General features: G+C 60.7%; 2 protein-coding genes across 5 annotated transcripts in view; one reads left to right on the top strand and one right to left on the bottom strand.

Moving 5' to 3' along the window:
• On the top strand, window positions 1-14,169 carry Hvcn1 (hydrogen voltage gated channel 1). Its single transcript, XM_048342968.1, has 7 exons — window positions 1-134; window positions 3,569-3,608; window positions 9,328-9,618; window positions 12,374-12,478; window positions 12,939-13,170; window positions 13,859-13,971; window positions 14,045-14,169. Exons 2-7 carry the CDS (start codon window positions 3,588-3,590, stop codon window positions 14,105-14,107), a joined length of 825 nt encoding a protein of 274 aa, XP_048198925.1. The 5' UTR covers window positions 1-134; window positions 3,569-3,587; the 3' UTR covers window positions 14,108-14,169.
• Window positions 12,122-16,903, bottom strand: part of Tctn1 (tectonic family member 1) — a 20,385-nt gene continuing 15,603 nt past the window's right edge. For all 4 annotated transcript variants that reach the window (XM_048342964.1, XM_048342963.1, XM_048342961.1 and 1 more), the window contains 3 exons: window positions 15,366-15,491; window positions 14,905-15,062; window positions 12,122-12,451 (listed from right to left, as the gene is read on the bottom strand). In XM_048342964.1, the coding sequence (XP_048198921.1) occupies window positions 14,914-15,062; window positions 15,366-15,491 (275 nt within the window). In that variant the 3' untranslated portion in view covers window positions 12,122-12,451; window positions 14,905-14,913. The remainder of the gene's footprint in view (window positions 12,452-14,904; window positions 15,063-15,365; window positions 15,492-16,903) is intronic.

A 16,903-nucleotide genomic window follows, 5' to 3' on the forward strand; every position in this document is an offset into this window, starting at 1 on the left:
GCAGCCCGGGCCCCGCCGGTCCCGTGATTCGCGGCCACAGTTGGACCTCGGCCCTCGGAGCTCCGCGCTCCCGCCGGCCGGTCCGTCCGCGCTCCGCGCCGAGCGTCCCGCCGTCCGCGCAGGGCAGCGCCGCGGTAAGCGCCCAGCCCCGCGGTGGGGACGCGGGAGCCCGCCCCTAACGGGGTCCGAGCCCGCGCCGTCCCGGCTCCCCGAAGGCGAGAGGGAGGGAGAGGGAAAGGGGGAGGCCGTCTGCCCCCGCGCGGGGCCCAGCCGCGGGGGGCGGGCGGCCTCGGGGCGGGGGACCGGGACCGGGACGGGGCGGGGGACCGGGACCGGGACGGGGCGGGCCGCCTCGGGGCGGGGGGCCGGGACCGGGACCGGGACCGGGACGGGGCGGGCGGCCTCGGGGCGGGGGACCGGGACCGGGACCGGGACGGGGCGGGCGGCCTCGGGGCGGGGGACCGGGACCGGGACGGGGCGGGCCGCCTCGGGGCGGGGGACCGGGACCGGGACCGGGACGGGGCGGGCGGCCTCGGGGCGGGGGACCGGGACCGGGACCGGGACCGGGACGGGGCGGGCCGCCTCGGGGCGGGGGGCCGGGACCGGGACCGGGACCGGGACGGGGCGGGCGGCCTCGGGGCGGGGGACCGGGACCGGGACGGGGCGGGCCGCCTCGGGGCAGGGGACCGGGACCGGGACGGGGCGGGCCGCCTCGGGGCGGGGGGCCGGGACCGGGACCGGGACCGGGACGGGGCGGGCCGCCTCGGGGCGGGGGGCCGGGACCGGGACCGGGACCGGGACGGGGCGGGCGGCCTCGGGGCGGGGGACCGGGACCGGGACCGGGACGGGGCGGGCGGCCTCGGGGCGGGGGACCGGGACCGGGACGGGGCGGGCCGCCTCGGGGCGGGGGGCCGGGACCGGGACCGGGACGGGGCGGGCCGCCTCGGGGCGGGGGGCCGGGACCGGGACCGGGACCGGGACGGGGCGGGCCGCCTCGGGGCGGGGGACCGGGACCGGGACCGGGACGGGGCGGGCGGCCTCGGGGCGGGGGACCGGGACCGGGACCGGGACCGGGACGGGGCGGGCGGCCTCGGGGCGGGGGACCGGGACCGGGACCGGGACGGGGCGGGCGGCCTCGGGGCGGGGGACCGGGACCGGGACGGGGCGGGCCGCCTCGGGGCAGGGGACCGGGACCGGGACGGGGCGGGCCGCCTCGGGGCGGGGGGCCGGGACCGGGACCGGGACCGGGACGGGGCGGGCCGCCTCGGGGCGGGGGGCCGGGACCGGGACCGGGACCGGGACGGGGCGGGCGGCCTCGGGGCGGGGGACCGGGACCGGGACGGGGCGGGCCGCCTCGGGGCAGGGGGCCGGGACCGGGACCGGGACCGGGACGGGGCGGGCGGCCTCGGGGCGGGGGACCGGGACCGGGACCGGGACCGGGACGGGGCGGGCCGCCTCGGGGCGGGGGGCCGGGACCGGGACCGGGACCGGGACGGGGCGGGCGGCCTCGGGGCGGGGGACCGGGACCGGGACCGGGACGGGGCGGGCGGCCTCGGGGCGGGGGACCGGGACCGGGACGGGGCGGGCCGCCTCGGGGCAGGGGACCGGGACCGGGACGGGGCGGGCCGCCTCGGGGCGGGGGGCCGGGACCGGGACCGGGACCGGGACGGGGCGGGCCGCCTCGGGGCGGGGGGCCGGGACCGGGACCGGGACCGGGACGGGGCGGGCGGCCTCGGGGCGGGGGACCGGGACCGGGACCGGGACGGGGCGGGCGGCCTCGGGGCGGGGGACCGGGACCGGGACGGGGCGGGCCGCCTCGGGGCAGGGGACCGGGACCGGGACGGGGCGGGCCGCCTCGGGGCGGGGGGCCGGGACCGGGACCGGGACCGGGACGGGGCGGGCGGCCTCGGGAGGCCCGGCCTTCCCGCACCGCGGGGCTTGGGGTGCGGACCCCAGCCCCCCAGCGCGGGCCCCGCGGGCCCGCCTCCTCCACTCGCCCCAGTGCCAACGCCCCCCTGCAGCCAGGCAGCCTCCCTCTCAGTTCGGGGGTGAACTCGGGGCCTCCGCCATGAGCCACACCCCCGGCCCTCTCTGCTTTGGTCATTTTCCAGGCTGGGTCTCACATGTGTGTCCAGGGTCAGCTTCGGTGTCCTCCTACCTATGCCCCCTAAAGCCGGGGTGATAGGCATGCACCGCCAGGCCCAGCTCATTCAGTGAGATGCGGTCTCCATAACGTTGTCCAGGCTGTCCTCAGACCTCTATCCTCCTATTTCTACCTCCTAAGTAGCTGGTGTTACAGGCATGCATGACCATGGGGTGCCCTGCACAGGGCCTGGTAGCCCGTAAAGACTCAGATGAATTTGTACACTGCTTGCCTAACAGTGCTCTTTCTACACTTCCACGCAGACTTCAGCAACATCCTTCCTCCCACAGCTCTCTGCCTTCTTCAGCTTTGCTCAAAGTCAGGCGCTAGTCACAGTACCCACTTAGCTGTGAGCCTCGGTGACCCTCTTATGCATGTTCTGGGCTACTTTTGTTGTGGTTTTGTTATGGATTCTTCCATCCCCAGCTCCTAGCCACCAGCCATCTGCCCTCTGTCGCTGTAGCTTTGCCCATTCTAGGCAGGTCATAGAAATGGCATTCAAGGCACTCTTAGACTCTTGTTTCCACTCATGGTATATAGCATGTTACTGTTGCTGCTTTCCTTTTCACTGGCTAGCTAATATTCCAAAGTGGCAGTCACACTCTATGCCATACTGTGTGTCCACTCATCAATGCACATTGGGTTCTTTCTACCCTTGAGCCATGGTGGGTGTGTTTGCCACATCCTACTGCCAGTTTCCAAAAGGTAGAACCTGTACTAAACAGCTGTTGGTCTGAGAACCAGCTTCCAATCCTTTTTTGGGCGCAAGTCAAGATTTGTGTATACTCTGTATATTTTTAGGCCTTATACTAATCTGTAAGAAAACTGATCTGTAAGAAAAGGGGTTGGGGATATGGCCTAGTGGCAAGACTGCCTGCCTCATATACATGAGGCCCTGTGTTCGATTCCCCAGCACCACATATACAGAAAATGGCCAGAAGTGGCGCTGTGGCTCAAGTGGCAGAGTGCTAGCCTTGAGCAAAAAGCAGCCAGGGACAGTGCTCAGGCCCTGAGTCCAAGGCCCAGGACTGGCCAAAAAACAAAAAAAAAAAAAAAAAAAAAAAAAAGACTGCAGCCAGGCACAGTGGGTCACACATATAATCCTAGCTATGCAGAGGCTGAGATGGGGAGGATCGAGGTTGGAGGCCACCTAGGGCAAAAAGTTCATGAGACCCACCCCATCACAACCAGGAAATTGGGTCTGGTGGTATTACCTGCCATCCCAGCCTAACAGGAGGCATAAATGGGAGGCTTATGGCTCCAGGCGGAGCTGGGCAGAAAACAAGAGTCCAGTCTCAAAACTAGGCAGAGCAAAATGTGCTGGGGATGTGGCTCAAGCGGTAGAGTGCCTGACTGGCAAATGTAAAGCGCAGTGTCACAGGAGGGCAGAGTAACGGACCTGACGGGTAGCCTTTCACTCTCCAGGTGCAGAGGCGACAGGAACATGGCGTCCCAGGAGGAAAAGGTAAATGGCCGCTGGGAGATGCCGAGCCTTTCCCAAGGCCAGAGCGACGGTGGCCCTGGCGAGGGGTCTGTGCCGCGCCCAGAGTCACAGGGCGCAGCGCTGTGGTGGGGTTTGCAGACTCTGTAGGGAACTGGGACTCTGCCAGCCCAGCTTTGTAGACCAGACCCGCTGCTCCCAGCCTCAGTTTCCCTCTGTAGAAGCCAGTGAAGAGCGCTGAGTTACCGGGAAGGCTTGGTAAACCGTGATCTCTACTACCAGGCTGAGCCCCCTTGCTTTGTCCTTATCACCCCATGTGACCGCAAAGCATGCTGGGCACAGGGGCTCTGGACCACCCCGCTGGGAAGCGGGATGCAGGCTTGCACTGCTTTGGCTTGGTGAGGACTGTGGCTGCCGTTTCCTCTCCGGGGCTGTTGGCCGGGAACAGCATGGTGTGCGGCCACGGGGCCCGGAGTCTGGGATGGGTTCCCTAGGGCCGGGCAGGGCAGGCAGAAAAGGGGGTATAGAGCTGTGTCCTCCACGGGTCCTCTGCCTGGCACTGAAATGTTGGCCCAAGGGGACTGAGGCCCCGGGTCACAGTTTCCACTGCTACTTTGTCTGTATTCCTCAGCAGTACCTCTGATGCCATAAGCTCGGTGCTTCTCTCCCTGTCCATTTCTGCCACAGAGAAAGAGGCACACATGCCCACTGCCCACCCAAGTGAGCTTTCAAACCAGCCCACTGGGGGGGGGATCTCAAAGCCCACCAAGTGCAACGCTACTCCACCTATTAGGAAATGAACAAGAATAAGCCAAGCATGGTTGTTCTAGCCTGTAATCTCAGCTACTCAGAAAGTATAAATAAAAGCATCCTAGTCTAAAGCCAACCCTGGAGGAAAAGTGAGAGACTTAACCTGAAAAATACTTAAAGCATAAAAAAGGGCTGAGAGTGTGGCTCAGTTGGCTGCCTAGAAAGCATAAGTCCCTGAGTTCAAACGAAGTACCACAAGGCTGGGAATACGGCCTAGTGGTAAAGTGCTCGCCTTGTATACATGAAGCCCTGGGTTCAATTCCCCAGCACTACATATATAGAAAAAGCCAGAGTGGCGCTGTGGCTCAAGAGGTAGAGTGCTAGCCTTGAGCAAAAAGAAGCCAGGGACAGTGCTCAGGCCCTGAGTCCAAGCCCACGACTGGCAACAAAAACAAAACAAAAATCAAACCTAGTACCGCCAAAAAGTTTAGGAAATGACCAAGTCAGGCTCTGGAGGTTCACTCCTGTAACCCTAGCTGCTCAGGAGGCTGAGATCTGAGGATTGTGGTTTGAAGCCAGCCCAAGTGGGAAGGCCATGAGACTCATCTCCCAGTAACCACCAGAAAACCAGAAGTGGTGCTATGGCTCAAGTGGCAGAGTTACTTGCCTTGAGCAAAAAAAGCTCAGAGACAGCACCTTGCCCCTGAGTTCAAGCCCCAAGACTGAAAAAGAAAGAAAGCAGGCTGGGGATATGGCCTAGTGGCAAGAGTGCTTGCCCCGTATACATGAGGCCCTGGGTTCAATTCCCCAGCACCACATATATAGAAAATGGCCAGAAGTGGCGCTGTGACTCAAGTGGCAGAGTGCTAGCCTTGAGCAAAAAGAAGCCAGGGACAGTGCTCAGGCCCTGAGTCCAAGGCCCAGGACTGGCCAAAAAAAAAAAAAAAGAAAGAAAGCAAAAGACTAAGTCAGACTGTGCGTTGGGCAGCTAGAGTTTGAGTCCTGGCTCTGCGGCATGGGGTAAGGCTCTTAGCCTCTCTGTTCCCAGATTCCCAGTTTATAAATAGTGCAGCCATTGATTGGCAGATGAACCTGCCAATCATGGTTCCTGAACCTACAGGAAATGGGGAGGAGGCAGGGAGCTCAGCTTTGGGGTGCCCTGAGCAGGGCCATCACTGGCATGGGTTGTTTTGGGGCACTTCAAACTTCCTCCCCACCCTGGAGAAGTAAAAGCTTCTACGCTTATTTAAAGACTTCCCTGATCTTAAAAATAGGCATTCCTCAGAACACTGAGGCTCAGTGGGGTGCGGTCAGGTAAGCTGCACTTGGCCAGGAGTTCTGCTTTCTGCTGTGTCTTCTTTCCACCCCACCCCCTGTCTCCTGGGTTCAGAAGTTACTGTGTAAACAGGACCCCCACCCTATTCAGGAATGGGGGTGACAGAGTCATTGGCACAGATAAGTGGAGAACACCCTATAGGAGAGGCACAGGGGTCCTGGCCAGCTTCCTGGAACTGGGGGCTTGGGAGGGGCCTGGTGAGGACAGATGACAGAGGGAGTTACAGAGTCCAGGCAGAGAAACAGCATGTGCAAAGGCCCTGAGCTCTTCTTCCGGAGTCTTCCCATTGCTGTCCGGCACACTGGTGCATTTCACAGCTCAGTGGCCCTTGGGCTGCCACCACTGTCTCCCAGCGCCAGCTCCTGTCCTGGCCCAGCCCCACTACTCTGTGCCCTCTGCCATCACACCTGCGCTGTCCATCAGTAGCCACAGGTCACAGCTGCCCAGGGAAGCAGGAACCCAGCAGGCCACTGCTTAGGACAGCCTGCTTGGCCTCAGCTGAACGTGGGCTTCAGGCAGGTTCCCGCCATGCCCTGGTGGGAAAAGCTTGCCAGGCCCAGACTTGGCCTCGACACCAGGGTTTATGCTGACCTCCCGCATCCTTCCCCAAATTGAGGTTTGTAAGTGCCAGGTGGAGGCTGGCTCTGGAAGTAGCCCCCAGTCCAACCTCTGGGCAGATTTGGACATGGTGGCTCATGCCTGTAATCCCAGCACTCAGGAGGCTGAAACAGGCAAGACTGTGGGAGGCCAGCTACCGCTGGGCTCCCTCCCAGTAAGGCACTGGGCCTGGCATGGCCTGGAGTCCCCCTGCCAGGCACTTCACCCCAAATTCTGCTTCTGTATTTCACTTAAGAGTCCACGTCCATTCTCCTGCTGTGGCCTGCCATCCATAGGTTTGGCCAGTCTCCATCCCGCCTTCCTAGAGGAGGCTCTGGCCTCCTGCCCTTTGCACCTGCTAGAGGCCACCAGGAGAACTCCAGGGTACCCCTTGAGGTGATTCAGCCTGGCTGTGTTAGAGCCCTGAGGTGCTGGGACACCCAGCCGGGTACCTCCACGAGATAAAAAGCAGTGACATTTTATTCCTAGGCAGTTCCGAGGCCACGCTCTGTGGCCGGGATTAGGCCTGCCTCATGGCTTCGGTGGGTGCTGCCAGCCCTTGGCTAGTGGGTGCATCCTGCCTTCACCCCACCTGGCCCCCTGGGCGTCTGATGGGCTGATCTTAGGGCCCCCAGACTGTATTTTTCCGGGGTGAGTTCATGTCAACTCTTTCTGTGACAGCTGCCTAGCTTCCAAATATAGAGCCTTGGTGCCACTCCACTGCAGGAGGTTATGGGGGACCAGTGCCCACCGCCGGCCCTGGCCAGGGCTGGCACTGCCGTTCCCGCCTGGTGCTGGCCTCAGCTTACAACCAGGCATGCGCACAAGGTGGAGGTGTGCCGAAGGCTCTGGCATTGTGCCTCCTTGAGCCTGGGCCTGGGGTCCCAAGCTGACCAGGTCTTCAGAAACAGCTCTGAGAGGACAGAGGAGCACCGCAGGAGCAGGCAGGGATTCTTAAAAAGGATCTTCATCCTGTGGGTGTTTGAGGGCCTTGAACATGGGAACTCCCTGCTCTGCAGATGGAGGCCTCAGAGCCTGCAAATGAGCAAGGTGTTCCAGAACTTTCTTGTCCCTCCTAGGCCTGTGCCAGCCCCACTGGGCAGCACCTGTGCTCTCGCTTGCTCCTTGGTAGGGGTGGGGGAGCTGTTTTCTCTTTGGTGGGGTTTGTTGGTGGCACTGGAGTTTGAACTAAGGGCTTTGCACTTACTTGCCAGTTGTAGCCATGCTCCAGCCCTCTGTGTGTGTGTGTGTGTGTGTGTGTGTGTGTGTGTGTGTGTGTGTGTAGGATGTGGAAGTACTGGGGCTTGTTTTGTTTTGTTTTGTTTTTTGGCCAGTCCTGGGGACTGGACTCAGGGCCTGAGCGCTGTCCCTGGCTTCTTCTTGCTCAAGGCTAGCACTCTGCCACTTGAGCCACAGCGCCCCTTCTGGCCATTTTCTGTATATGTGGTGCTGGGGAATCAAACCCAGGGCCTCATGTATATGAGGCAGGCACTCTTGCCACTAGGCCATATCCCCAGCCCCAGGAAGTACTGGGGCTTGAACTCAGGGCCTGGCGTGAGCCGAGCTTTTTGGTTCACCGATGGGGTGAGCTCCACTCTCACCATGTTGATGGCTAGTTGGAGATCCGGGTCTCCTGGACTCTGCTGCTGTGTAGATAGAATGACAGGTGTGAGCCGCCAGCACCAGGCTTGTCCCAGCCGGTTTTGCTTTAGTTATTTTCAGATAAGATCTTGAGGTTTTCCCAGGCTGGCAATGAACTGTGATCTTCCCCCCTCTACTCCCGAGATAGCTGGAAGGGCAGGCGTGTGCCACCATGCCTGGTCCAAGTCTTGGGCTTTGAGACAGGGCTGGGAGATGAGCAGAGACAAGAAACACCCCATCAGAGATGAAGGGGAAGGAGACAAGAGAAAGGAGTCCACCCATTCCCGCTGCTGCGGACCAGGCCTGGGCAGCACTCCCTGTGCCCCTGTGACTCAATTTCTCCAGTGTGGATGGGCCAGGGTGGCAAAGCAGCTGAGCAAGGCCCACAATTCCTTGGTCGGCTATGAGCCTCTTTCTAGAACTTCGCTGCTTCTGGCTGACATCAACTTGACTTAAAACCAGAATTACTTTCTGCTCTGTTGGGTGCTATAAATATTTTCATCCCAAATGACTACAAGTTGCATCTTGAGTGGTGCAAGTTTCCAGAAAGAGAATTTTCCTCCCTCGTCAGATGTGGTTTCTGCACAGCACCTGCGGGCTCTCGGTGCTGGGGGGGGGGGGGGTCCTGCCGCGGGGAGTCTCAGCCACTGTGGGGGGTCGGGGGGCAGACAGGCTGCCCAGCAAAGAGCACCCAATGGCTGTGTGAAGGGCCAGCTGCTCAGGAGGCTGAGGTCTGAGGGCCACGGGGAGAAGCCAGGCCCCGCAGCAGAGTCCAGGAGCCTCAAGGAGAAGGCGGGAAGTGCGCGTGGCTCTGGTGGTGGAGCACCGGCCTGCCAGGAGCACAGCTGCTTTCCAGAGCCTTCTGTATCCTGCTTGCGCCGTGCCATGGAGCGGGGCAGCACGTGTGTCTGGAGTGTTTGAGAAATCCGCCCCAAGTGAGCAGTTCTGCCAGGAGGATAGATGTCTGGGGGAGAAAGTTCCAGAAAGAGGGGCTGGGGCAAGGTGGGTTGGGAGGCCGGCGGGGGCTGCTGCCTCGGTCCCGGGGGCCGGGTGGGGGGGGCCGTGCCCGGCCTCCTCGGGGCTCCCCGCCTCCCCGGGTCGCGGCCCTGCGCCCGCTAGACGCCGCAGGCCCCGCGCGCGCGTGGAGAGCTTTCCTGCGGAACGCGGGGCTCCCCCTCCCCGTCCTTCCGGGCGGCTCGGCCGCGCCCCCGGCCCCGGCCCCGCGGGCCGCAGCCAGGCACATGGCGCGGCCCGGCTTCCTGTGGCGTCCCCCGCGCCCGCCGGGCCCCGAGCTCCAGGAATAACCGACACCGCGCGCCCCGCGGGCTCCAGCGCGGCCCCCCCCCCCCCCCCGCGCGGCCCCCCGCGGCCCCCGCGCCCTCCGCGGGCTCCAGCCTGGCCTTCGCCCCGCCCCTGCAGCCCGGCCCCGGCCCCGCCGTCCGCCGGGCCCCGCGCCCCAGCATGAGCAGCTTCCTGCGCCATTTCACCGTGGTTGGCGACGACTACCGCGCCTGGAACGTCAACTACCAGAAGTGGGAGAACGAGGTGGACGAGGAGGACGATGAGGACGAGCCGCCTGCCGAGCCCGGCCCGGGGGTGGAGGGCAGCACCGGGGACGCCGAGCCAGGCCCCCGCCCCGCGCCTGCACCCGAGCCGCGCCGAGACTTCAGGAGCCGCCTGCGGAAGCTCTTCAGCTTGCACAGGTTCCAGGTAGGAGGGCACCGGCCTCTGCCCGTGGCTCCGGGGAGGCCCTGGGGTGCACAGGCAGAGCCGGGGGTGTGAACAGACCCGTCCAAAAGTAAATTAAAGGTCCATCGGGGTGGATGGCTACATAACATGTGGCCTTTTTGTTCAGTGGATTACTACTCAGCCATGAAAAGGAATCATGGACATGCACTGTATGTGGATGAGCCATTAACACAGGATGCTCTTTCTAGGCCCACGGCAAGGCTGCTCACTCTTGATCACACTTATAAGACCAGACCGGTCCAGAACAGGCACATCCAGGCCCACACAGCAATGGGGGCTGGCCATAGAAGTGGACAGAAAAAACACGGGATTAACTGTTTAGGGGATCTGGGGTTCCCATTTGGGGCGCTGGAACTAGATAGTGGCAGTGGTCACAAGACTCCAAGGGTACTGAAGGCCCCTGAACTTGGTGCCAGTGGTCACAATGGCAAGTAACAATGGTCACAATGGCAATTTTTAGGTTATACAAATTCCCACCCCCACAGACAGACACACACTAAATGAAAGGGAGCTTCCTGGAGGCTGAGTGCGCTCTGGCCACTCCATAAAAGTAGCAGCCGAGACCTGCTGTCAGGGCTTAGTCTCTTCTCTGCCTGCCTGTTTGTGGGTTTTTTGGTTTTTTTTTTTTTTCATTTTCTTTGGTTAGTCATGGGGCTTGAACTCAGGGACTGGGCACTGTCCCTGAGCCTCCTTTTTGCTCAAGGCTGGCACTCTGCCACTTGAGCCACAGAACCACTTCCAACTTTCTGGAGCTTAATTGGAGATGAGTCTCATGGCCTTACCTGCCTGGGCTGGCTTTGAACTACCATGCTCAGACTTCAGCCTCCTGAGTAGGATTATAGATGTGAGCCACCGGCGCCCCACATGCCTGCCTAGTTTTTGCCTGTGGCTGTGAGGGCTGGAGGAGAAGGCACTGGGCCTTGTTGGGGGTAGCATGCTGAGTGTGGCCCCGCCTTCCCCCAGGGGACGAGCAGGTGCTGGAAGCATGAGGGGAGTGGGAGACCTTGGAGAGCCCACAGGTCCTTGCAGGACACAGTTGCAAGCACCCCAAGTGTCTTCATCCCTTCTGGAAGCAGTGGACAATGTCTGCCCACCACAGACTTCCCCACACGTGACTTAAAAGGAGCCAGCTTGGGGCTGGGAATATGGCCTAGTGGCAAGAGTGCTTGCCTCGTATACACGAAGCCCTGGGTTCAATTCCCCAGCACCACATATATAGAAAATGGCCAGAAGTGGCGCTGTGGCTCAAGTGGCAGAGTGCTAGCCTTGAGCAAAAAAGAAGCCAGGGACAGTGCTCAGGCCCTGAGTCCAAGGCCCAGAACTGGCAAAAAAAAAAAGGAGCCAGGTACCAGAGACTCACACCTGTAATCCTAGCTACTTGGGAGGCTGAGATCTGAGGATGGCAGCCCAGGCAGGAAAGTCTGAGACTCTTTTTTTGCCAGTCCTGGGGCTTGAACTCAGGGCCCTGGCACTGTCCCAGGGCTTCTTTTGCTCAAGGCTAGCACTCTACCACTTGAGCCACAGTGCCACTTCTGGCCTTTTCTCTTCATGTGGTACTGAAGAATCAAACCCAGGGCTTCATGCATGCTGGGCTAGCACTCTGCCGCTAAGCCACATTCCCAGCCCTTTGAGTCTTATCTCCAATTAACCAGAAAAAAGCCAGAAGTGGGGCTGTGGCAGAGCACCAGCCTTCAGCAAAAAAGCTCAAGGACAATACCCAGGCTTTGAGTTCCAGCCTCAGTACTGGGGCAGCATGAGTGCATGTGTGCGCACACACACGAAAAGGCAAACCACTTTTAAAGAAACCCATATATATATTTTTTATTGTCAGGATGATGTAGAGGTGTTACAGTTACATACTTAAGGTAGTGAATACATTTCTTGTTAGACCTGTTACCTCCTTCCTCATTCCCCCCCCTTCCTTCTGCCCACCCCCCACCTTTGCTTTCATTTTTCAACCTTCCCAATGATGGGCATTGTCATTCTAGTCTACAATGCTTATAACATCTATGAATATTAGCAATAAAACAATAAGCAATAAAACAATTCCTTCCAGGTCGGGTGATATGTACATTAGTTTTGCTCAGTGTAATATTCCCTCTTTTTCTCTCACTTCTTCCCTCCCCCTGCTTCCCTTGAGTTGCTTAGTTCGTGTTCATCAATGTCCATTGCAGCTGTTGGGCCCCCTCTACTGTGTTTACTGTTTTTTTTGTTTGTTTTTTTTTGCCAGTTCTGGGCCTTGGACTCAGGGCCTGAGCACTGTCCCTGGCTTCTCTTTGCTCAAGGCTAGCACTCTGCCACTTGAGCCACAGCACCACTTCTGGCCATTTTCTATATATGTGGTGCTGGGAATCAAACCCAGGGCTTCATGTATACGAGGCAAGCACTCTTGCCAGTAGACCATGTTCCCAGCTCTCTACTGTATTATTTTTTCACCCATTTTCCACTCGTTCTGTGCCCTCCTCCCAGCTTCCCTTGGATGTGCGTGTGTATACACCATATGTGAGGAGAAGAATATAGGGTCCTCTAGATACTATACAACTAAGAAGTCCTTTGAGAAGGTAGCCCTTGGGCGATGGTATGGGAGACAGTGCAGAAAGGCCCAGCAGGGAGCAGGGGCACTCTGGGCACTGGTGGGTGGTGGTAGGCACCCATGCCAGGCGTCCAGAGGCCTGCACCTGAACCGAGGGCCCGCTGTTGTCCTTGCGGCCTGCAGGTGTTCATCATCTGCCTGGTTATCCTGGATGCCCTCCTGGTGTTGGCCCAGCTCATCTTGGACCTGAAGATCATCCAGCTTGACAAGAACAAATACGCGGTGCAGGTAATGCGTCGCAGCCCTGGTGCAGTGCTGCCCATGGGGTCACTTGTTCCCGGCATGGGGGCTCCCCTGGCAGCAGGGCCTCACAGGGACCCGGAGGACGAGAGCCAATCAGCGTGTCACAGGTCATCCTTTCTGCTGGTTCTCCATGTTCAAATTGCTCTTGGCCACTGTGAGACTCGCACATGCGCACGCACACACACACACACAAATTAGATGTGGCTCTTCTCCACTTCCCACCTAGGTGGGCACCCATTCCCTGGGGTACAGGAGCAGTGACACCTGAAGGATGCCCACCACCACACCCCTTGATGGGCACCTGTCACCCCAGAGTTGGTGCAGGTGACAGGTCCTGGTTCTTCAGAGCGTGGCTCTGGGTGGTGTGCATGTAGCTTGTGGCGGGCTTGCAGGCCGGCCCTGCACAGCATCTGCACTGTGGGGTGATGACTGTCCTTGTCATCAGGTGTTCCACTACATGAGCATTGCCATCCTGTTCATCTTTGTGGTGGAGGTTTTCCTGAAGATCTTTGTCTTCCGCCTGGAGTTCTTCCACCACAAGTTTGAGATCCTGGATGCCATCGTGGTGGTGGTGTCCTTTGTCCTGGACATCGTCTTTGTGTTCCGGGAACATGAGTTTGAGGCCCTTGGCCTGCTGATCCTGCTGCGGCTGTGGCGAGTGGCCCGGATCATCAATGGTGCGTCCCCCATGCGCATGGGCGGTAGGTGGGTGGGCCAGGAGTATTTGGTGGCCTGCGGTTTCCAAGTCTGTGGGGAGGTGTGGCCCTGGCAGGCGGCCACCACCTGAGTGGCCCCATCGCCCTCACAGCCCGTGTTTCCCTTGTCACCAAAGCTGTGTGTGCCTGTAAGCTTAGCTGCTGGGGAAGTAGAGGCAGGAAGACTGAGTCTGAGGTCAACCCAGACAAATTTAGCAAGACCCTGTTGCAAAAAACAAATGTAACCGCCAGGACAGGGAGTACGTCCCAGGCAGCAGAGCACCACCTAGCAGGGGTGAGGCCCTGGGTTCTAACCCCAGTACAGGAAAAAGGATACCTCTGGGAAGGGCAAGACAACCCTGGGGAGCCCTCAGGCTTTTCCTGGAGCGCCTTTGTTTTAATTCAGGTGTCCTAGCTGGGCACCGGTAGCCTGCTCCTGTAAACCTACTCAGGAGGCTGAGACCTGAGGATCCAGCCAAGTCAGGAAAGTCCATGAGACTCTTATCTCCAAGAAACCAACAAAAAAGCTGGTGACTTGAGCTGTGGCTCAGTGGCAGAGCGTGAAGCTTGAGTGACAAAGCTCAGGAAAGGCGCTGAGTTCATGCCCCACTCATGGCACACGCACATGCGCACACAACAAGCCGCGTCATGGGCCCCTCCGCAATTGCAGGGATCATTATCTCGGTGAAGACCCGTTCGGAGCGGCAGCTCCTAAGGTTGAAGCAGATGAACATTCAGCTGGCCACCAAGATCCAGCACCTGGAGTTCAGCTGCTCCGAGAAGGTAAGGCACTGGGGGGCCGCGCCACACGCCGTCCTCTGCCGGGTGGGCCGGGCTGACATCGGCTTTGCTGCAGGAGCGAGAGATCGAGAGGCTGCACGGACTGCTGCAGGGCCACGGGGTGCTGGGCCAGGCCTAGCGCCGCAGTGCACCCGGGGGGCCCGGCCAGCAGCAGATCCCCGCCCGGCACATTGCCTCCCAGACACCAGCCCCGGGTTTACGCCATCCTCGGCTCCCCGGACAGCCGGGCCCACCGCCCTCTGCAAGAAGAGGACAGCCCATTCTAGAAAAGTCTTCCATTCCCGGGCTTTGTGAGGAGCTGGTCTTGGGATGCCCGGCCCCAGGACTGAGGACTAGCCTTCCCTCAGTTACTACAGCCAGCGTCCAGGCCGACTCGCTGCTCCCTGTGCCCCTCACCCCTCCCCGAACCCCCAGCCCAGGCCTTCCCGCCCCTCCCCATGCCCCCCAACCCGTGCCCTCCCCGCCCCCTCCCCGTGCCCCCCAACCCAGGCCTTTCCTTCCCCCTCCCTGTGCCTCCCACCCCTGTGCCCTCTCCATGCCCCCCAAACAGCCCCCCTCCTCTGTGCCCCCACCCCCTCCACTGTGCCCCTCCCGGTGTCCTGCACCCTCTCCGCGCCCCCCTCCCCGTGCCCCCTCTCAGCACCCCCCTCCCCTGCACCCCCTGCCCCCTCCCCGTGCCCCCGTCTCAGCGCCCCCTCCCCTGTGCCCCTCCTCCCCTGCACCCCCTACCCCCTCCTCATGCCACCCTCCCTGTGCCCCCTCCCCTGCACCCCCTCGCCCCTCCTCCCCACCCCCACCGGCCCAGGCCAGTGTGGAAATGCTGCCCTGCAATTAGTGCCTGAGAAGACTCGCGGAGGCTGCGCTCCGTGGGCCTGGCAGGAATGAGGACGCTGTGAGGAATAACGGGGTGTGGACCCCGCACACTTACGTCACCCGAAAGGGAAGAAGAAGCCGGGGGGCAGCCGTGCGTGGATGGCGGGTGGCGCCCGGAGCCCGGCCTCGGCCCTCGCTGACACGTCCACGAACCGCACTGCGCTGGCCACGAGCACTGCGCCGTCCCGCCCCGAGCGGACCTGCAACTGGGCAGCGCCACCACAGGTCACCGGGACTCCGGACTCCACAGCTCTGGGGGCTGGTGGCCGTCCTCGCCCCAGTGCTGCGAGCCACACCCGGCCCTGATCCAGGGAGGAGAGCCCTGGATGGCTCGGGAAACACGCCCCTGCTCGGGGAGCCCACTCACGGACATTCTAATATTTTTTTTACCAAGGAAATAAATCCCGCCTGTACTAGTAGGGTTTTGTGGATGTGTGTCCATCTCTGTTGCTGTCGTTCACGATGCTGGGGGTGCCGCGCGGAAGGGAGGGCCGCAAGCTCACCTCGGGAAGCCCGGAGAAGAGGAGGCTGGCGGTGACGTTCACGATCCTGGCCTGGGGGTTCAGCAGGGAACCGTACTTGGTCCACTCCACCTCCAGGAGCAGAGCCACGGGGAGCTGGCAGGGACCCTGCAACACAGAACCCATCACCCACACACTGCACCACACTGAGTCAAACTCAACCTGCAGCCCTGGGTTCGTTCTAGGGCAGCCCCACATCACAGTGTGTTCTGCTCAGAATGAAGAGATGGAAGTTAAGACTAAAACACCTCTGACAAAAGCCCACGTTATTGGGGCCCTCAGGGCTCTAGAAGTGTGGCACCACCACAGGAAATATTCCAGCCCCTCCTGGTTCCAGAGACAGCATCTGTGAGGCTGGAAGGGCCCACAGACCATTCCAACATCCAGTACCTGTCCACCTCTACCTGAGTGAGATGCTTCCGAAACTGAACCTGATTACACTCCATGTTTAAAGACACTGAGAAGGAATTCAAGCACTCTTTTTTTAGCTGGTCTTGGGACTTGAACTGGGCCTGGGCCCCATCTTTGAGCTTTTGCTCACAGCTAGCACTCTGTCACTAAGTAGTTTATTGGAGAGGAGTCTCATGGATGGACTAACAATGTGGCTCAGTGGTAAAGTGCTTGCCTAGTGTGCACGAAGCCCTCAGTTTGAGTCTTCAGAACCACATAAACAGAAAAAGCCAGAAGTGGTGCTGTGGCTCAAGTGGTAGAAGAGCAAAAGCAGCTCGGGGAGAGTGCCTAGTCTCCTGGACTTTCCTGCCTGGGCTGGCTTTGAACTGCGATCCTCAGATCTCAGCCTCCTGAGGAGCTGGGAGCGCAGGTGTGAGCACCAGCATCCACCTCAAGCGCTCTTCTCATCTTATCAGCTGGCCATTTAGAAGCGACATACAGAAGGGCATTCAGCTCTGTCCACACCTGTCAAAGATACCAGCAAAGCTTCATCTGCAGCAAGCACGCATGCCACAGGTGCTGAGGGGAGCTCACGCATCCTCCTGCCTCCTCCAGTCCCCACAGGAAAGGGTAATGGGGGTCAGTGCCCAGCACCCAGGAGACAGGACCAAGTGCTGAGTGCAGCTGCGGAGCACACTGCGCCCCCTCTCACCCCAAGCCCAGGCTATAAATAAAGTGGATAATGAGAGGCCTTGAGGAGGCTGACAGGGAGAAGCGGGCAATTACAGGGAAGAGGGATACAGAGGGCGGGCACAGCTCAGGGCGGGACAGGCCGCCCACACATTGACTGCTAAGACAAAAGAAAATTGGGGGGGTGGGCCAATCCCACGTGACCAGGAACCTATTTGTAGGGTATCAGCCTCCATTGCTCTTCGGGAACTCGGAACTGAAAGCTCACGAGTGGGCTGTGCACGGTGCAGGCGGGTGGCTCCATCTTTACCGCCCCAGCACAAGATACCTGGGGGGAAGGGGGCCCTAGCTTGGATCAGGGTGTTTCAGGCAGCAGCACATCTGTACAGACATAATGAACAGGGGACTGCAGGCATGGGACCCGAGTCTAAACACGAGCG

Source organism: Perognathus longimembris, chromosome 3 (assembly GCF_023159225.1).
Source record: "Perognathus longimembris pacificus isolate PPM17 chromosome 3, ASM2315922v1, whole genome shotgun sequence".
Taxonomy (NCBI): domain Eukaryota; kingdom Metazoa; phylum Chordata; class Mammalia; order Rodentia; family Heteromyidae; genus Perognathus; species Perognathus longimembris.